The 22268-nt window shown below is 41.4% G+C and overlaps 1 protein-coding gene across 1 annotated transcript in view; it reads left to right on the top strand.

Moving 5' to 3' along the window:
* The window catches only part of LOC109933983 (calmodulin-binding transcription activator 1-like), a 1079584-nt gene that overhangs the window by 922224 nt on the left and 135092 nt on the right, over nt 1-22268 (top strand). The window contains exons 7-8 of the mRNA XM_048614878.1: nt 16770-16836; nt 19483-19623. Of these exons, the coding sequence (XP_048470835.1) occupies nt 16770-16836; nt 19483-19623 (208 nt within the window). The remainder of the gene's footprint in view (nt 1-16769; nt 16837-19482; nt 19624-22268) is intronic.

Genomic DNA, 22268 nt, shown 5'->3' with positions numbered 1-22268 from the left:
ATTTCTGGAGGTTTGTGTTTTGGTACAGTTGGGTGTTAAGGGATGGGTGGGGAAAGATCAACATTTTGCACCAAAATATCAGAAGATTATGCAATCCGCTGACTCTAATCCATCCTCGACAGGACCTCAAAACTATGGAGCATCTCATCTCCCTTGTTTCCCCATTACATTCATGCTACAGATGTTTGAGATCTTTGGGGTTGATAGCTGCATTGGAAGCCCAACCACATTTGGAAACACTCATATCTCTGACCCAGAAGGCAGTTGGTTCAAGTAACACTCCAGAGAATTAAGCACATAATCTAGGCTGTTACTCAGCTGCAGTACTGAGGAAGTGCTGCACTGCTGGAAGAGCCACCTTTCAGATAAAACCCTGTCTGTCCTTTCAGGTGGAGTTTAAAACCCATGGTGTTATTTTGAAGAAGGGGAGGGAATTTTGACCTGTATCCTGGCCATTATTTATCCCTCAATGTCAGTAAAATAGATATCTGGTCATTATCACATTGCTGCTTGTGGGAACATGCTGTGCCCCAATTGGCTACCATCTTTTCCACCACAGAGCCTACATTTTAGAAATACTTCATTGGCTGTGAAGCCTTTGGGACACACTGTGGTCAGGTTTTTCTTTTAGAGCTAATACAAGGTCAGGAAATTTTACAATTAAGTGAATACTTCATTGACCATCTTGTTAACAAATCCTGACAAATTGACGGAGGGAGGTCCCAGTCAACTCTGACTCTCCCTCACACCTTTTCCAGCAGCGTCTCTAGATAATGAGCAGGAGCAGAAATCATGGACAACATTGTTTCTTTCTCTTTACTCACCCATTATCAGCACAGTTAACTAAAGTCTCAAACTGCTCATCATTAAATAACTCTGGAAATTGGATCTGAGATATTTTCTGTCAAATGGCTCAATTCCCAGTGAAGACTAACTATGCATTGATGTTGCCATGGTAGGGATATGAGAGTCATAGAAGGAGGGTGAGGGCATGGAAATGGCATAGGGATATGGAAGAATATATCAGGTGGAGGGCATGATTTGGCATGGAGGTGGCATGAGAGTGGCTGTGGTTGTCACGGGTGAGAGCTAGAGGGTCCAACAGCATTTAAGACAACTAGGACAAAGTTCCAAAGAACCAAGGTAGGTATTCTAACTGCTGTAGGCACTCTCCCACTGCTGTGACTGCCTAGGATCTGCTTCCTCGACAGATTGAGTCATGCCCCTGCTTCCTTGGAGTGAAAACTGAGGCCTTTATGCCAAGGTGATGCTGCCAAGTTGGGAAATTTCCTGACTTGAACTACCCGCCTCGTTTTCCCAGGTGTGTTTGGCCTTCTTATTTTTCCAACAAAAATATACCACCTCTCACCTCTCTATATTGAAATTCATTTGCCAATTAAACAGCCATTCCTCAAGAATGTTAGTCATAGCCCTTCTTCATGCTAACAACATCTCCGCCCTGACCCCATTTCAGTTTCCTCTGTAAATTGTGAAATTGTATTGCCAGTTCCCTAGTTGAGATTGTTCATGTCTGAATAATAAATAATAGAGGTCCCTGTACTGCTTGTTATAGAATACCACTTCCCACCATTCACCCATCTGAGGAATTACCCTTAATTCCCAATATCCCACTTTCTGTTTTGTAGGTAGCTTGCTATCAAATCAACTAATAGACAGGGCAGGTGAGAGTGAGAAGTGGGGAGGGAGAGGACACAGATTGCGTTTGGCCACCATTGACATCTTGAAGGAATCCTGAGTTGTACCAACAGCACTTAATCAATCTCAACAGGAGCGATGTACTGCAATCGAATCCAGGGCTCCAAACATGACTAAACACGGCATTCTCAGCAGGGTCTGAGTAAGTCGCAGATAATCTATTATTCATGAACATTCGTATTTATAGTTCATTGCTCCTTTATTTGCTAGAAAAAATGAGCAGAAAATCCCAGACTGTCTCTATATTCATAAATTAATACCAAAAATGTGTTTGAATTTTTCTTGCTCCATTGATCTCTCCACATGTGCTGTTGTGTCTCCTATTTATTATTTATCCATCTTCCTTGTGATTTTTTTTTAATGGTTTTGTTCTTCTTTTTCTGACCTCCCTCAACCCCCAACCCATCATTGCAGCTCTCCTAAAGGCATTGGTTGGTTGCTCAGCCCTCAATGCCTCACTCAAATGGCAGTCAAGTGAGGATGCCCAGGTTGTTTGACTCTGGAAGCCATCAAAGCAGTGCTTATTTCTGTCTTGATAACACAGTGTGGAGCTGGATGAACACAGCAGGCCAGGCAGCATCAGAGGAGCAGGAAAGCTGACAATTCGGGTTGGGACCTTTCTTCAGATATGGGGGAGGGGGAAGGGAGCTCTGAAATAAAAAGAGAGAGAAGGGGTTGAGCTGGGGAAGGTATGTGGGATGGTGATAGGTGAGTGCAGGTAGGCAGTGGCGGGGAGTGGTCAGTGAGGTGGGAGGAGCAGATAGGTGGGAGAGAAGATGGACAGGTTGTGTCAGGTCAAGGAGGCGGGGATGAGAGGGAGGGTTGGTCATGGGATGAAACCGGGGTTGGGGAGATTTTGAAACAAGTAAATAGAGTAGAGTTATAGAGTTATACAGCATAGAAACAGGCCCTTCGGCCCAAACTAGTCCATGCTGACATACTGCCCACTCAGATAGTTCCAATTGCCCGCATTTGGTCCATATCCCTCTAAACTCTTCCCATCCATGCACATATCCAACTATTTTTAAAATTTCTAATGGCACCTGAGACAGCAGTGAACAGTCAGGAGCAAGAAACAGGTGGACAAGAGTGGGATCCAAACTTTGCTGAACCCGTTCCATTGTTTACAAATGCACTGATATCCAAAATGCCCTATTTAGTAAAGTCCACATTTAGGCCATTGGGCTGTAGGTTCCCAAGGCAGAATACGAGGTGCTGCTCCTCCAGTTTCCGGGTGGTGCCGTTGTGACACTGGAGGAGGCCAAGGGTGGACATGTCACCCAGGGAGTGGGAGGGGGAGTTGAAGTGGTTCGCGACTGGAAAGTGTTGTCATTTGTCGTGAACAGAGTGCAGGTGCTCGACAAAGCGGAGCACCTGCGCTCTGTTCTCTATTTATTTCAGAGCTCCCTTCCCCCTCCCCCATTTCTGAAGAAGGGTCCCAACCCGAAACGTAAGCTTTCCTGCTCCTCTGATGCTGCCTGGCCTGCTGTGTTCCTCCAGCTCTACACTGTGTTATCCCTGACTCCAGCATCGGCAGTTCTTACTATCTCTGAGCTTATTTCTATCTTCATGTGTTATCCGTACACACAAACCTACAAGCATGGAGCCATACTGATGTACTTCCCTTCATCATGAGCACCACAATTCATGAGGTGATCCCAGCTAGGCTTGGTAGAGACACGCAATTGAACCAGCTCCACTTGATTGGGACCTACATCAGGCATTATTTAATCCACTGGAACATAGCTGTGATTTCCTTCCCCTCCATCATCATTCCATGAGTCTTGCCCCACACTGTCCAATAGCCTCACACATGAAGGACAAACGCTGGAGAGACAACAGAAAGCAGCAATCACCTGCTGGATATGACCGTTCCCATAAAGCACGAGGCTTGTGTCTAATTCTGTGAAGCATTGGCAAAATTACTGTTGGAAGATAAGCATCTTTTAATCAGTAAAATTTTAGTGGTTTGAAATATACTGTCTGAAAGGATGGTGGAAGAAACGTCACCTGCAAAGTTTAAAGGGAATACTTGAAAAAGAAAATAAAAGCAGGGATATGGGGAAATGAGACTAGTTACACAGCTCTTTCAAAGAGCTAAAACAGGCATGATGGGCTGAATAGTCAGCTTCTGTGCTGTACAGTTATAAATAAATTATGAGAGGAGGGACAAGCAAAGTCCCAGAATCGAGACTTTTCTTTTAAATATTCAGAGGTGACAATGTGATGATTGTGCAGTGTGGGAAAGGGAGGGTAAAGGAAGAGTGGCCACTTAGAAGAGGTACCAGCTTCAGACGCCATTCCCAAAACATAGTGTGCACCATGACCTTCAAGAGAGGAAGAGGAGGAAGAGTGTTAATAAGAATGTTCTTGCAGTACAACCTGTACACAAGGAAAACCAGGGCAGTTTCAGAAAGGGAGTCCCTCAGCGATACGTCTCCTTTGACCTGTGTAGTTAAATTTAGAGTGAGCTATTAGCGGGAGCTGTGTGTACTCGAAGGGTAAATGAAAATGTAGTGCGGAAAGCTTCCCCTAATTGCCTGCCCCAGTGGGTTATCGGGGCATACCAAGGATGTATGTAGATGGGCCCATTACCAATCAATATCCAGGCTGTGGTCCCACACTGTTTGCTATTCAGTGCAAACAGCTTACAGACTCATCTTGGAGTGTGATTTTTTTTTTATATATGAATCTTTTTTTAAAAAGAGATGGGACAATTTGCATATTGTATATGCCAAGGAACTCAAAGAAATTTGCATGCAACACCCAGAGGCTTGTGCCTGCAATCTGTCACCCTTCACTGAGTTTAATTCTATAACCTTCTCAGAAGCCAGACAGTTTGCTTCCAATGTATTGCAATCAGTTTGTCTGCACAGACAGCATCAGCATAACCTTCATTCAACTTAACTAGCTCCACAAACTTTCAATTTAATGGCAAATAGAATTGATTTTTTTTATTATTTCAGACAAAAGAGAAAAATAAGGTTCCGTCCCTCAACACCTCATTTCCATTCTCACAGTGTATGGAGTTCAGTCATTCTCCTGACTTTCTTTAAATCAAAATTTGGACACAGCAAAGTACCACACATGGCAGTGTGATAATGATTAGATAATCTGCTTTTGTATCATTAGTTATGAGATAAATATTAGGCAGGTTGTAAGGTCAGCTCCCTGGCTTTTCCTTGAAGTAGTGGCCGTGGGATTTTTTTACTTAGATCTGAGAGTGAAGATTGGGCCTTATGTTAACATCCTATCCAAAAACACAGCACTCTGACAGTACAGCATGCACTCTGTGTGGCACTGGTCTGTAAGCTAGCTGTTTAGAATGTGGGCTTCAAACTACAACCTTCTGCCAGAGAGGTCAGAGATGTTTGTTGACTAAAGAGGCAGGTGGCATTTAGAAAATATCCTCTGAAATTGAGGACCATTGGTGGGACAACAGAGGGAATTGACTCTATATTGGCATGAGAGTTTGTACAGGAAATGCATCATATGAGTATAGGGGGAATGAGACGAATATATGATGCACTATTTCCTTTATTAATTCGTGGGATGAGGGTGACGCTGGCTAGGCAGCATTTATCGCCCATCCCTAATTGCTCAAGGGCAGTTAAGAGTCAACCACATTGCTGTGTGTCTAGAGTCACATGTAGTTCAAACCAGGTAAGGAAGGCAGTTTCCTTCCCTAAAGGGAATTAGTGAACCAGATGGGTTTTTCCAACAAGCGACAATGGATTCATGGTCATCATTAGACTCTTAATTCCAGATATTTATTGAATTCAAATTCTATCATCTGCCATGGTAGGATTCGAACATGGGTCCCCAGAACATTATCTGGTCTCTGGGTTAACAGACCAGTGACAATACTACTCGGCCGTCGCCCTCCCCATTTATGTGCAGGGCAAATATATCATATGGCTGTGAATTATACAAAGAGCACACATGCACAAGGGAAAGCTGACATCATTTGTAAGTGATGGAAGTGTGTACAAGTGCAGGAACTAGAAGCAATGCAACAAATCCAGCACTTGAGCCCCTTTTCCACATTTCAACAGGGCCTGAGCTTTCCTACTCATTAGGGCAAAGTAATCAAACAGTCCCCGAGTCCCCCTCAAATGCCCCAGCATTCATTGTTAATCTCTGAACAGATCTGTGGATGTGGTCCCACACTGAGGTGATGCTGTAAGCAGATACTATTTGCACATTTATACCCCAGGGGCCATAATAGCACTGATCGTTGCTGAATGAAACTGTCTTCTGTTCACTAATTCAATGACACCCACAGGTAGTGTTGGGGAAGGAAGTCCACATGCATTCTTTCCCCCATTATAACAGCTGAGGGGACAGGGATAAACCATGCATTCACTGATCTCCCCAACAAGTGAGACAATAAAAATTAACGGGAACTTAGCACATTTCATCCTCATTACATTTTGTTTGCAATTACATTGCCACCTATCCTTTTAAATTTACACTTTCTGCAGTCTAAAATACTAGGGTAAAGGGTACAAAGGGTAAAGTTAATCTGGGACAATCTGCATGTGCATTGGCATTGATGTCATTCCACGTGTCATGTGGAACTTGGAGCTTGTCACGGCCAACTGATGTCACAGTCCTGTGCATGCTTTTGCGGGAATGGCACCCATTTTGTTTTGCAGGTAAACTACTCTGATATCATACACCATTTTTATGTAAGGGAAAATATGTAAGGCACAATGTGTGTAAAGAGCGAATATGTAGCACATAGTTTACATGTAAGGGAAATATATAGGACACAGTCAGATTTAGGTGTGATGAGTTATCAGCACAGAGCGAGGATTCAGACTTGGGATCTCCCCAGTATGATACACTTGAGTATCAAATTGCATTATGGTTACTGATATATCTTTATGAAGCGAAACCATTTCCTAACCAAATTGCAATCTACCCAGTCCCCATAGCAGATGCCCTTGTTTAATGCACTAGCTGCTGAGGCAAGGACTGAGATACGCTTGCATCTTGTCTCTGAATCTCAGATGCTGGTACATAAGACTCAATTGAGTTGTGACAGTAAGAGAAACTGGAATATATTGAAAGTACACCATTGTTTATCTTCACTCATCTTACTTGCTCTATATTTAATGCTGTTCCCAGTAAATTGAAATCAAATCTGTGATTGTTCCTGAGATTAGAGTTCATTGCCCCACATTGGAAGCTGCTGCAGCCCAAATTCTGAAACTCCCTTATCAAAACTGTCCACCTGTCTCTCTTTATATAACACAATGAATAAAACCTACCATTTTGGCTGGGATCATACAAGACCCGGATATATTGAAAGCACTATATAAATGCATGATACTCTTATAGATTTCCAGACAGACCAGGAGGAAGTGAGGGAGTTTAAATCGGCAGGTACAAGCTCCCTGTTCCAGTGTAAAGGGTTTAAGATTTATATTCCATTTCAATAGTTATTTTTCATCCGTCAATGGGATATGCACTTTATATACTCTGATTGGATAGTTTAGCCAGGGGGGACTAATCTCAGAAAGAGTTGTGAATTTTTAGCACATTATTTGCGTTTGAGACTGTATCACTGGTAATACATCTCCATGAACTACCTGCCTATCCCCTCCTCCAAGCCAAGAGCATGTTGGAGGCTGCATAACAGAGTAAACTACATTAATGAAGACAAACAATGTGCTATCTCATTGGTGTACTTTCACCTTCCTCCTGCTTCTCATACTGTCACAGCTGAACTGAGTTTTATTTTGTTTGTGTGTTTTATATCCCTTCTTCCAATTTGTTGCTTTTCACTTTCCCATCTCTGCTTCTGTCTTGATACACTGTGGAGTATGGTTTCACAGGAGTCTGCTAACTCCCTGGTCCTTCAAAAACAACTATTTCTCAGGATTCTCATTTCAGCCAGGAGTCAGCTAGGCCAATGAGTTAGACTTTGCATAAGATTACATGAATTATACAATGAAGGGACATCACATTTTGGCTATCAGGTTAATGGTGGTCTTTATGCTTCATATAAGCCTCCTTCCACCCTTGTTCAACACAATCTATCAGCACAGTCTATTACTTCTTTATCCTTAACATACTTGTCTAACTTGCCCTTAAATATGTCTATACTATTCACCTTGACTACTCTTTGTGGGAAGTGTGTTTCATATTCTAGCCACATCTGAGTAAAGGCATTTCTCCTGCATTCCTGATTGGATTCATTGTGATTATCATCCATTTCTGGTTTTGGCTTTCCCCCATGAGTGTAAAGAGAAACCATTTCATACATTTAACTGCAACCAGGACCTCTGCAAACTGAAAGCAAAAGCTTTTCAAACTATGGATGTTTTCCCCTAACCAAATAAAATCATTCCTGATCCTTCTAACTGAAAGCCGGCTAATGCTTCTTCAATGTTTACTTTGCTTGTAACTCAATCAATGTAAACAAATTCTAATCAGCAGTCAAGAAAATTTATCTCTCATCATGTTTTTTTCAAAAAAACTCAGATACAGAAATACTGACAAGCTAATCATTAAACCCCTCAAACACACAGACCAAAACCCCATTTGTCACTAGTTCAAAATCCAAACTCTAAAATAAATTAATTATATATATATGGCCAAATGCCATATAAGCAAAAGGATCAGACAGGCAGTGCGGATATAGTCTGTGCACATTTTGCTCTTTACCTGGCATTCAGTTCTGAATCGTGATGAAGTCAAAGATTCCTCTGGGAGCACAGTGAGAGCCAAGTCTACAAGGCATCGGTTCCTCAACTGTACTGTCTTGGAGAGCAAAGGTGTCCTGGAAGGATCAAGGATGGAATATATTTGGTGAGAGCTAAGGAAAATACAGGAGCCTACAAAGTGTTCTATATGCCACCAAATAAGAAAACTGTAGAGAAGCAAATCTGGAGTGAAATTGCAAAGGTGGAAGAGCTACATAATATCTTTGATTGTGTAAGAAAAACTCCATGGCTAACTAAGGAAGTTAGGGATGGTATCAGATTGAAAGAAATGATGTGCAATTCTACAAAAATTAATGGCAGTGCACAAGACTGGGAAAGCTTTAGAAATCAGTAAAGTATGGCTAAAAAATGAAGAAGGAGTATGAGAGAAAAACTGAAGAAATACAAAAGAATATAAAAAATGTAAAAGCAGAGCCTTCGTGCCTTAGAGAGTGAGACTGGGGATTAATAATGGGAAACAAAGAAATGGCAGAAACTTGGAACAAGTATTTTGTTTCTTTCGAAGATCCAAAACATATCCTTAGATCAGGGGAAAATAAAGGAACAAAAGGGCAGGAGAAAAAGTCTTTTGAGAATGTAACAAGCTGGGTGAATAAAGGAGCACCAGTAAATGCGGTGTTCTGGGTTTCCAAAAGGTATTCCATACAATGATACATGTAAGTGATATGTTAGCGTAGACAGAGGAGTCAATGAACATGAAACAGAAAGTCAGGGTAAATGAATTTTTTTTCAGATTGGTAAACTGTAACTCATGAACTGCTGGTCAGTGCAGGGCAATGTTCCCTCTAAGTAGTGTGGCTGCACATCCACTGCGAGGTTCTACACATACCGACGCATTAGCTTTGCTTCTAAAAGCTGCTGCCTCACAGAGTCCTTGACAATCCACAGAGTGGACATAAACTTATAAGGAACATTGGGGCTGAGACTTCAATTGTTTACAATCCGTATTAATGACTTGGATTAAAGGCATGACCGGATTATAGTCATATTTGCCGATGATTGATAGGGCATCAAGTGAGAGATAATATAGAGAGGCTGCAAAGGTTAACTGAGTGGGTAAACATTTAGCGTAAAATATGGGAAAATATGAGGTTGTTTACTTTGGCAAGAAGAATAGAAAAGCAGAATGTTATTAAAATTGAGAGATACCACAGCTTTCAGCAGTATAGAGGGATTGGGTGTTCATGTGCATATGTCACAAATAGCATGCATGTACAGCAAGTATTCGGAAAGACAAATTGCATATTAGTGTTTATTGCAAAGAATGGAGTAAAACTGTAGAGAAGAAATCTTGCTCCAACTGTGCGGGACATTGGTGACACCACACGTAGAGTGTAGTTTCAGCCTCCTTACATAAGGAGGGATGGACTTGCATTGGAGGCAATTCGGAGAAAGTTCACTAGGCTGATAGCTGGGATGCTGGTGCTGTCTTACAAGGACATATTGAACAGGTGACCAGTTTGAGCAGCTCATTAACATTTAGAAAAATGAGAGGTGACCTTACATAAACCTGGAGGATTCTGAAAGAACTTGACAGGGTAGATGCTGAGATGGTGTTTCCCATTATGAGGGAATCTAGAATGAGGAAGCACACTTTAAAACTCAGAGGCCTCCCATTTTAGATGAAGATGAGGAAGAATTTCTTCTGTCAGAGCATAGGTTTTGGAATTGTTGTCCCCAGATAGCAGTGGAATTTGGGTAAATAAGTATCTTTAAATTTGAGTTAATTTTTAATGTTCACGACAGTCAAGGGTTGTGAGGGACAGGCAGGGGAATGGAGTTAAGGCCACAATCAGAATAGCCATGATCTTGTTGAATGGCAGAGCATGTGCAATGCGCTGAATGCTCTGTTCTTCCTATTTCTTAAGATCTTATGAACTGTATATTCATGATAACAAGGAACTTAAGTTATAGTAATAAAAGCAAGGTGAGTAATAACGTAAAGGGCAGAGAGGGAGAAGAATTTGTGAACTGTGTTCAGGAAAATTTTCTTGAAAAAAGGAAGCAGGCATCTTGGTTCTATGTTAATAGGTGATTCTTGTATCAATAGAGAAACATTTAGGGGACAGTGACCATGGTACCATAAGGTTGATATCAGCTATGGTAAAGGACAAGGAGTATCTAGAGTAAGGTATGGTTCTTGGAGGTTAATCATCTCAGCGCCAAGACATTGCTACAGGACTTGCTCAGTGTAGATGTTTTCCAATCAACCTTATCAGAGATGTTAACTCTGAAGCACGTGGGACTTGAACCCAGGCCTCCTGGTTCAGATGTAAGGACACTACCACTGCACCACAAGATCATACTCCCTCAGGGTTATGTCCTGGGCCCAACTATCTTCAACTGCTTCATCAATGACCTTCCCTTTGTCATCAGGTTACAAGTAGGGATGTTCGCTGATGAATGCACAATGTTCAGCACCATTCACGACTTCTCTGTAATCGAAACAGTTCAGATCCGTTACACAATAAGACCTGGACAGTATTCAGGTTTGGACTGACAAGTGCCAAGTAACATTCACATCACATAATTGCCAGACAATGAACATCCCAAATGAGAGAAAATCTAATTTTTGCCCCTTGACGTTAAATGACATTAATATTGCTGATTCCCCCTGATCAATATCTTGGGGCTTTACCATTGACTGGAAACTGAACTGGACTAGCTATAAAAATACTGTGGGTACAAGAGCCGGTCAGAGGCTAGGAATTCTGCAGTGAGTAACTCACCTCCTGAATCCCCAAAGTCTGTCCACCATCTACAAAGCAGGTCAGGAGTGTGATGAAATACACCCCACTTACCTGGATGGGTGCAGCTCCAACAACACTCAAGAAGCTTGACACATTCCAGGAAAAAACAAGCATCCTGCATGATTGTCCCTAAATCCACAAACAATAATTTATTCCACTGCTGGCACTCAATAGCAGGACTGTGTACCATCTACAAGATGCACTGCAGAAATTCACTAGAACTACTTTGGCAACACCTTCCAAACCCATGACCATTACTGTCTAGAAGGACAAAAGCTGGAGATACATGCAAACACTGGCACCTACAAGTTTCCCTTCAAGCCACAGACTACCCTGCTTGGAAATATATTGTTACTCCTTCGCTGTTGTTGGGTCAAAAGCCTGGAAGTCCCTCCCTAATGGCATTGTGGATGTACCTTAATCGAATGGATTGCAGTAGTTCAAGAAGGCAGCTCACCAGCACCCATGCAAGGGCAACTAGGGATAGGCAATAAATTTTGGCTAATCATTCTGAATGATTAAACAATTTTTTAAAATGTGGTGTCTTTGGATCCAAATGTGTGTGTCATATAATAGCTTTGCCAGCAAAAGTTGAATCTGGTTGAATAAAATGGTCGGTAGCAGCATTGATACAAACATCGCTATGTGATAGGAGAGAGAGAGAAAGAGTAGTAATGAATACTTGCTTCTTGGACAGGAGGAAGGGAGTTAATGGGATTCCTTCTGTCGGCTGGCTGCAGAGCAACCATTCATGATCACAAAAGCAACAAACATCTTCGCCTGGTCCCAGCTGGTAACTCTCTCATGCCTGGCAACTACTCAGCTGGGACAAAATCCTGAACTACTGGCCCAGTTCAATGCCAGGAAAGGATAACTGGTGCCCTTCTTCCACTCCTGATGGTACGTCCTGTCACTGGAGTGCAGTGCTAGTGAGCTAATTGAACAACAACATTGTCCTAATTCAGCTGGTATGGGAAATTAAAATAAGACATAGGGTCTTTTCCAAATCTTAAAATGAGCTATTTTATTATGAAAGAGCAGAGAGAGCTTTTACTTTGTGTCTAATGCATGCTGTACCTACGTTGGACTGTGTGGTGGAAGCTTCACTGTGTATCTAACAAGTGTTGCATGCACTGGGACAGGGAGCTTTACGTTGTTTGTAATCTGTGCTGTGCAAATCCAAAACAGAGTAATCTATACTCTGTATCTAATCTGTTTTGTACTTACAAAGGGATGGTGCAGAGCGATCTTTTCACTGTGTCAAAGAAAAATTTCAGACAAAGAGGAAAACATATACACCAATAGATTAATGATGGCTTAGTGGTTAGCACTGTTGCCTCACAGCCTCAGGGACCTGGGTTTGACTCGTCTTGGGTGACTGTCTGGGTGGAGTTTGCACATTCTCCCTGTCTCTGCGTGGACCTCCCCTGGGGTGCTCCAGTTTCCTCCCACAGTCCAAAGATGTGCAGATTAGGTGGATCAGTCATGCTAACTTACCCCATAGTGTCCACGGATGTGCAGGCTAAGTGGATTAGCCATGGTTAATGCAGGATTATAGAGATAGGGTGGGGGCCTGGGTCCGGGTGGGATGCTCTTTGGAGAGCTGGTGCAATCTCAATGGGCCAAGTGGCCTCTTTCTGCACTATAGGGACTCTGTGATTCTAAAACCTGCCAGCAGTAGTACATGCACGTGAGGAGAATAGCAGAAAAGTAATTGTACACGATTAGCAAGACGTCAAAATAAAATATTCTTGTTGTAACCTGTAATTAATGTAAGAAATTTTCACAAATTTAGTGTGGATTTTCTGTCTCACTGTTCATTGGTTTTGTAAATGGCTGGAAGCAATGAAAGATTGTTTGAGCAACCATGTCCTACAGCACAGGATTTTTATTGATTTTCTGTCACCAATTTCCTTAGCTGACTCATTTCTCATCTCTCCTGAATACGTTGAGGCTTGCTGGGTACGGTTCCATGAGAACAAACTGTCTACCACTGCTACCTCCTCCAGATGGCCTATTCTTTCTGAAATATACTCACCAACCAACATCCCAGTGAGTGTCAGTACCATCAGGAATGGAAGAAGGGTACCAGTCATTCCTTTCTAGCATTGAGCTAGGGCAGTAGTTCGGGATTCTGCCCCAGCTGAGTGGTTGCTGGGACCAGGCTGAGATGTTGTGCTTCATGATGGTGCTAATAGATTCAGGCAGGAAGACAAGCTGGAGGACAGCATGGAGAAAACCCATCTAATTTTTAACCCATTCAATTTGTTATTGGGATATTTGAACAGGAGTAAGCTAATGAGCCCCTTGCATTCAACCTTTACCGAAATAATGGTTGATCTGTACCTTAATGGCACCCTCCAGCCTTTGTCAATATGCTTGTCTAGTAAAAGCTATTGATCACAGATTTAAAATTATTAATTGGACTAGAAGCACTGCCTTTTATGGGAGAAAGTTCCATGCTTCTACCATCCGTCATATGAAGAAGTATCTCCTAAATTCCTCGTGTTGTACATTCTCCCATGACGAGAAAACAACTTCCACTGTTGTAAAAAGAGGAAGTGAGACTTATATTTATCAGCCTTTCACTTTTCAAAAATACTTTATAGTCAATCAAATACTTCCTAAGCATAGTCACTGTTAAAATGCAGGAAGAACTTCAACTAATTTAAATACATACAAGATCTCACAAACAGCAATGCTGTATTTACCGGATAATCTGGTTTTGTGATGTTTTACTGAGGGATAAATATTGGCCAGGACACCAAAGAGAGCTTCCCTGCTCTTCTTCAAAATAGCACCAGGGCATCTTTTACCTCCACCTGAAAGATTAAAAGGTGCATTGGTTTATCATTGTATCTGAAAGAGGGCACCTCTCACAGTCTAGCACCTTCTCAGTACTGCAGTTGGATTTTCAGTCTAGTGTACAGGTGTGACATTTAATCCATAAATATCTAAACTCATGCAAGTATGCTATCCACTGAGCCACTTTTGATAAATGGGCCAGACCTACCTACCTTAGAGACCAACTATGGAGAACTCAATAAAATCAATGGAAAAATATTGACAGTAGGGTTATAAAGAAACATGTTGCAAGTAGTAAGCGCCTAGTAAGAGAAAATGCAAACGAGAGATATTTAATGGATTGTTTTGATCAAAGGGTGAAACATGCACCAAGTAAATGCTGTGCTAATAACTCATACCTGTTTGAAAGTTTGGGGCTAGTAGCATAACTTAAACTTGCTTTGGAGATGCTGAAACAGAATCCACTGTGGATATAGCGCACGAAGCAGAGAAATTTTTTGAGGAGCAGTATATCTTGATTACATTTAATAAAGATGTGGCATTCATTGTCTGATGCACAGTAAGCCTGTTTCAGGATAGCTCAGAAGTAAGGGACAGTGCATGTCAATTGCAGCAGTAGAGGTCCATCTGAAGGATGTCCGGAGATGGAGACATGTTCTGTACTCACAGGGTGGAATGTCTCTACTTTGACTTTCTGTTCCTTTCTCATCCTGGTGCTGCATAGTTTTATCTCTAGCATCTGAAATATCAAGGAAGGTCGCCTCTGAATACATATCGCATATTACAATTCCCATACAGAAAACAGCATAAAAATTCTGTACTGTATAACTTTTACTTACTGTTCACTTGTAATGTGGGACCTCTTGGGGTACAAATATTTCACAGTTTCAGAGGGTACTAGCTATCAACGCATAACAATGCAGCAAGAGGCACCAGCACACCAGGTAGGTTCCACTTTACAAGTTCCAGCAGCGCATTAGTGACCAGATTCATTCAATCCAACATCAGTAGTGAGAATTGAATTCTGTAATTCATCCAGTACCGACATAATTCAACAAAGGTCAGCTTTTTATGGATATTCGATGGATTTATCTGTTGCCTGTGAGGCTCAGCTCAGTATGTGTATTTTGATAAGGAATGGGTATAAATATCAATACTGGAAGTGAATGTTTTTTTATGTGTAATAATTGCATTGTCAGAGTTAATGATTGTCTTCAATTGGATATGAAGAAATTGTTTTGTGTCACACACATCCAAAGGCAGTCTCGCCAGATTTACTAAAGCTGGTTGCTAACAATTAGCAGCACAAGTGCAGAATACAAGTGCCTTTTATCTACCTTTTAACCTTCCTATCAAACACTCCCAAAACAGGTATGTACAGATTAGATATAGACTAAAACTAACTCTATACTTTCCCCTCAAACAATCCTGAGGTTAGGGGGTTATCAGTGATGTGAAGAGGGTTAGCTTGTTGAGCAAACTCATATCCTTCCCTCTCACCTCTAAATATCCTCTAAAGCCAGTACTCCTAAGTTCTGGTTAAGTATTTAGTGCCCTGAGAAAGTCTCAGAGTATGGACTGCTAGTAAACTGTGCTGAAAATGTCTAGATTCAGCTTAATGAATGTGTCCCCAGGTAAACAGTGTGGCTTCCATGTATAGCAGACTGAAACCCTCTCTCAGTTTTTGGTTTTGAGACTGAAATGCGGGAAAGGGATTAAGCAGTTGTTACATCTCATTCCAGAAGTATTCACCAAATAATCATGAACATTCATGGAACATCTTTCTTCCATTGTGTCTGAAGAGTAATTCTTTGCTTTGTGTTCATGGCAGTGGTATACATCAGATTTACAAGATCAATTTTAGCAGCAAAATCCACTGGCAAACTTAAGGAAAGTGAAGATTCTGTTGATATACCTTTCCTGGGGTAATTTGAACCAATTTTTTCTCCATGTTTCTTCTGGCACTATTTCAGATTTATTTGTCTTTATTTTTGTCGTGACAGAACAGTCTCTCCCAGTGGAGGAGATTCCATGGGAGAGCAACGCCCTCTGGTGTCTGTCTCCTTGTGTTGCAGCAACTTTATAACATCAGTAGATGAGCAGCCATTGTGCAAGTACAAAATTGCCACAGCCGACCAATGAACAATTGCACATAACACAGCTTCACATAATGCCTGATTAGTTTAAATGGCTAAGGATGGGGTAGTTTTAAGAAGTTTGTTGATGAACAGGTTTGTGTTGTTTTATTTGATGGATAAGCATGAAAATAACAGTTTTACTCTTCTGATTCTGAAGTGATAAATAACATCCCCAGGATGGATACACGATGGATTGGGTACAGTAAAGGGCTCTCTCCGTAAAACCTTAGTAAGCCTTCCCAGAACAGGTTAGATACTGCGTAAACCTCTCTCTACTTATCCCATCAAACGCTCCCTGAGCAAATACAACACAGGTGAAATAAAGACTAAAGCTCCTTCTACACTGTTACAAAGCTGTGCCTCAGTCTGAGACATGTCTCTGTGCTCCACTATCCCACACTACACATCCTTTGAACACTCTTGAGTGAAAGGGCCAATCTGGTTTGAGGCAGTTTTCATGTTTTGTGAATTTGAAACTGCTTTCAGGCTGTCTGAAACTCATGTAGGAACTTTATAGACTGTAAACAGAAACGGTAAACACCCGATCCCAGATTTTAATGGTCAGTGCACCATCTTCTTTTTTACTTCATATATTCATATTTGATTTTGATATTATTCAAATGCAGGAGCAAATTATGAAAGAATTTGGTTTTGCCGATAACATAAATTTCCTGACAGGACTACACTTCACAAGTACTTCATTGACTGTAGAGCACTTTGTGGCATCTTAAAGGTCATGAAAGGTGCTAAATAATTTTATCACCTTCCTTTAGTATCTGGATTTTCAGTGGGGATTCTCCGATGGGTGGTAGGTGGAATCACCAAAGAACAAGTGTACATGGCTAAAACCAGCAGGTGACATCATCCTTATAGGTTTCCTGGTGAAGAGATGGAATGAGAGTGGTAAATGCCCCAAATCTTCCCAAGAGTACCAAGTAAGGAAAGTGCACTCATAATAGCTCTTTACTGTGGTTTAATGGTACCTATAATGTAGCCTCCAGGGGTACATGGCAGCTGGTGGAATTTGAATTCAATAAATATCTGGAATTAAGAGTCTAATGATGACCATGGATCAATTGCCAATTGTCAGAAAACCCATCTGGTTCACTAATGTCCTCAAGGGAAGGAAACTGCCATCCTTACCTGTTCTGGCCTACATGTGGCTCCAGATCCACAGCAATGTGGTTGACTCATAACTGCCCTCTGGGCAATTAGGGATGGGCAATAAATTCTGGCCTAGCCAGCGATGCCCTCATTCCGTGAATGGATAAAGGAAAAAAACATGACCAGCGTCTTCAATACACCTATTATTTATGTCTTTATATTTTTCAACTCTGTCTAGCAAAGTGGGTTCCAATTGTCCTCTGGAATTTGGGGGTAAGTTCAGGGGAAGGAGAGGATTAAGCAACAGTCTTGGCATTAACATTCAAGATCTTAGCCTGTGGGAGAATGGGGGTAGTAGGCAGCAGACCATGTACAATTTGCACTGTGATGGACTTGTACCAGATCTCCTGGAGTAACAGAACAGCTACAGGTAAGACTTCTAAAAGGGGAAAACTCAGGGAGGTTTCTCAGACAAAGAAGAGGATATTCTTTCCAGTGAAATCTACGTCTGTTGTAGCCTATCTGTCCCATCATAGCTCTAATGTTTTGCTTCTACCAGCCCAGCTGCCATTTTATTTAACGTTTCTTGTTCTGGCTTAAGCAGTTCTGTGGTTTGAATTGAAAGGAGAATTTAATTTACATTTTCTACAATATTGCAAACTGCTTCATCTCTCAAAACTCTCAAACATTCTGCTGAACCTTTTGTCAACGTTCAACAAAAGGTACAAAGAAACTCTTCACAAACACAAAATTACCAGGAGCCAGAAGGTCTGCACTCTCTCAATTGACATCAACTTGAATTGTCCCAGTAACAGAGTCTGAACTGACCTCCAAATCAACCCAGTGTTTATTTATCTGCAGTTGGTTCTTTAGCTTCAAAATGAGCACACTATTTTGTCAGGATATGTTATTCCTGATCTCAAAGAGAGCTGGTTGCTGAAATAGGAGCTAGCATTTTATGATTATGAGCTACAATAGTACAAGAATACAGTACAACAGTTAAGAGGTAATGCTATGCTACTAAGACGAATTATTGGTCCTGCCAGTTAGGAAATCTTGCCCAGTTTTGGACACCTTATTTAGAAAGGACTGAAAGGAATGCAGTAAGAGATTTACTGAAATGGTAATAGAGAGGAAAGGCTTTAGTTATGAGGGGACAATAAAGCAACTGACATTCAACCAAAAAAAGGCAATCTGATAATCTCATAATTATGAGAGGTTTTAAACAGCATGGATTTATGCAGCATCTTTACCACAGTAAAACATCTAAAGGTTCCCAATACTGAGGCCCATGTGGAGATATAGAAACTCTTGGCAAACATGTAAGATTTTAAGGAACACCTTAAGAGGAGGCGAGAGAGCTAGAGATGATTGGAGAGGAAATTCTGGATCTTGGGGCAGGTGAAGGTATGGACACAATGCTGAAGGCAGAAAAATGAGGAATGTAAAAATGCTGGAATTGAAGGACTACAGAGAATTTGGAGGATGGTAGGGCTCAAGGTAGTTACAAAGTTGGGTAAGGCAAAGCAATAGATAACTTTGTATGAAGATGACAATTTTTAAATGGAGACATTGTTGGAACAGAAGCCAGTGTTGGTCAGTGATCACAGGGGTGATGGACTTGGTGCAAGTGAAAAAGTGTGTGATGCTTTTTCAGGCAATAACTTTACGGATGTGGTTTTTAACAGTCAGGAAATCATACTGCGTGTGCATCTGAGTTTCTGGTACACCTTCGTGATGGGCAAGATTCCCCACTGGAAACACAACGTTGGAAAATTAATCTCTTTACTCCTGGATTGTTCTCCCCTTTCCATTGAGAGGAATTGGGCATCATTTACCCAGAACCTGTATCTAACAATACAGTCCACATTGTTCAACATGGGCCAGTTTATAGTCTACAAGTGGCAATCCAGTGGTGTCACCTGAACTAGGGTCTTAATTGGCCATCTCAGTCTAAGTTGTTGATCTTCAATCCATTTGATAACCACCTATCTGTGCAGCTGTCCTTTGAAGAGGTGAATCAAAATGGCAGCCACTGGCCATCAGTCTCACACTCCCTGTATCCCGTGATTAAATTTCTTCTCCATATTTTCATGGTAGTCTTTAATCGGACTGGAGCACAGTCAAAACCATTATCTACCAGATGGCACCCATCATTCAATATCCACACACTCGCCCCCGCCCAGCTCCAACGGTGCCAGGTGGTTTCTCATGGTGTCTGCATTTTTCCAACAGTTCACGGCATCAAGTGGACCTGCAGTAATGGGAACACCAGCGCTGGTTTCTCGGTGGAGCAGCTCGTTCAGCAGATCCTGGACAGCCATCAGACCAAGCCGCAGCCTCGCACTCACAACTGCCTGTGCACCGGCAATCTGGGTAGGACTGACCAGGGGTAACCCTTCCAATTAGCGCGTGGCTCTTAGTGGTTTAAACTTTCAACAATAGTTTTGGGGATTTTATTTTCCATCAAAACTGCCCTGTCCCACACCTTCCCCCTGCCCCCTGAAGTTGCTGACTCTTTGCTGGAGTACATCTTCACAGACACCATCAACCCGTTCACTTCCCCATTATGTGAGTCCAGACAGCAAGAGTTGGTGCACTATTCCATATTGGCATCTATCAGAGATGAACTCGCTCCTGTCCTCATCTGTCCTCGGTTGCTCTGCTGCAACAATATGATTGCCCTTGTTTGCTATTTCATTCATGATTTTAAAAGCAAAGTGACCAGGGAGCACCCAAATCCACCTCCTAATGTCATACAGACTTTTCAACAGGGCTGAAGTGGCCGCAGAACAATCAGGGCCTGAACTGCCCCCCTCCCTAATCCAGGAGGTTGGAGACTGGGAATGCTGCCCCAAGTATTGCACAGAACAAAACCAAGAAAGCAACTCATTTATATAATTCCTTTCATGACCTCAGGATATGCTGTGCGCACTTTACAGTGAATGAAGTATCCTTGAAGCATAGTCTGTAGGGAACATGACAGCTAATTTGAGCACTACAAGCTCCCACTAACTGCAATGTGTACAATTTGGGATCTGTATTGGCCAGGAAACTGGAAGGAATTCCTTCTTTTCCTCACATCAATGCTGTGGGATCCTATACGTCTAGCTGAAAGAGCAGATGGGATTTTATTTTAAACATGTCCTGAAAGACAGCAGTTCTGACAATACAGTGCTGAGGATTCATTCTGGGTTCTTCCCAGTGTGTAAAGATCTTCATTACATCACACTTTACTACTTCCTGTTGGAGGGGCTGTGGGCACTATGATAAAAGTGAGAGGATTGGTGGAAACACGGCAGGAGGAGGAGAGGTGTTGAGAAGGTGATGTTTGTGCGACAGCAAGGCTAAGAGATTAGTTTGAAGGGGACGGAGTAGTCAGAAATGGGTGATGGTGGGCTCAGAGAGGATGATTAGTGAAGGTGGAGCAAGTTGGGGGTGTAGAAGGTGTTTGGGGGGGGAGCTTGATTTGGAGGATGCTTTTTGTGAACAGTGAAGTTTTTGTCAACGAGCTTAACGAGCAGAAACCTGTGTAACATACAATGTCATGCTTTCATACCCAGGAATGGTTTCAAACTATAGTTACTGGCAATCACATTGATAAAACTCTTTAAATAAAAATATTTGAGGTATTGGTGAACAGCTGCAAGGAGATCTTATTTATAATTTACTCCTCATATCTGTAGCATTCTTAAACACTGAAGATCAGGTGTCACAAATTTAGTAAGCACAAGGCTACATGTCATTATACACTTTAAAAGGCCAGACTTACAACCTCAATGTAACGGAGATTGGTTGCGGAAATGTGTTGCAACACCAAATCATATTTATATAATACCTTTACTACAGTAAAATATCTTACAGGAGCAATAATCCAGTAAAAATTGACTTTGAGATTGGACCAAAATTTGGTCAAAGAAGGAAGGTTTAAGGAGCCTTTTCAAGATGACAGTGAGTCAAAGAAGTTCAGTAAGGAAATTCTGGACCTTAACTCTCATGGTCCCTTTGAAATTTGCCTGAGGCTGCTGCTAATTACAACAATGAATAAATCCAGGCCTACATTTGAGGTTGATTGCCATTCCAAATTGAGTTGGATCGAAACAGTATGAGGAAGGGGAAAACTGTGGAAGCAACTAAATGGAAAACAGTGCTTATCTGATGTCCTGAAGGATTCCCATTAGAGATGATGCTAGAGGTGAAAATGCTGAGAGTTTTCTTGAATAGACAAAAGGCTTAATACCTGTTATGATCCCAATTGATGTTATTAATGGACAATTCAGATCCCAGACAGAAATCTAGCCTGATAGATCATGCTTTGATTTGTTTTGGTTTTATCAAAGTGGTTTCTCACTGAAACACACTGAAGCACACAATGCTACAAACATTACTTTAACACTAAAACTGAAGTTTATTAATAAAAGAAATGAAGATAAAATTGATTAAAGCAAACCATCTGCTTATAACGCAAATTAAAGGATTTCAAAACTATAATTCCAAAACACTGCTTTATAAATTGAAAAGAAACAATATAGCTTTTGTAGAGTGCCCAAAATACACCCCTGATACAGTACCCATTCACCACTTGCATAAGACTCACACCAGAAACTCTATGTTTAACATCTAGTCACTTATGACTTCAAATAGTTTCTTCCTGAAGCCATTATACACCTGCTTAAATGTGCTGAGCTTTAGGTAACCTCTTCAGGGTTTTATCCCAATACTTCTAGCCTAAGACTAACACTGTTCACGCTATGATAACATAGTTCTCTAAACATCCTTCCCTTCTCAGGAGCACTGCTCTATACACCCATCCTGTTCTAAGGACTTCAAAGGACTGCTCCAAATTCAAAGTTAAAAAATGAAACTAAAAGTCTCACTCTATAAGTGGGTTACAAAACTAAAGTCTTATCTAAACTAAACGAACATCCATTAGTGGCACACATAAACTCATCTACTCTAAACTGGGCCTCATTTTTTAAAAATTGTAAGCATTCCTGTAGCCTTGGTGTTTTTAAAAATAA

The sequence above is a fragment of the Rhincodon typus genome, chromosome 31 (genome assembly GCF_021869965.1).
Source record: "Rhincodon typus isolate 14 chromosome 31, sRhiTyp1.1, whole genome shotgun sequence".
Lineage (NCBI taxonomy): Eukaryota > Metazoa > Chordata > Chondrichthyes > Orectolobiformes > Rhincodontidae > Rhincodon > Rhincodon typus.
Note: the sequence above shows the minus strand (reverse complement) of the source record. Positions and strands in the feature narration are given on the sequence as shown.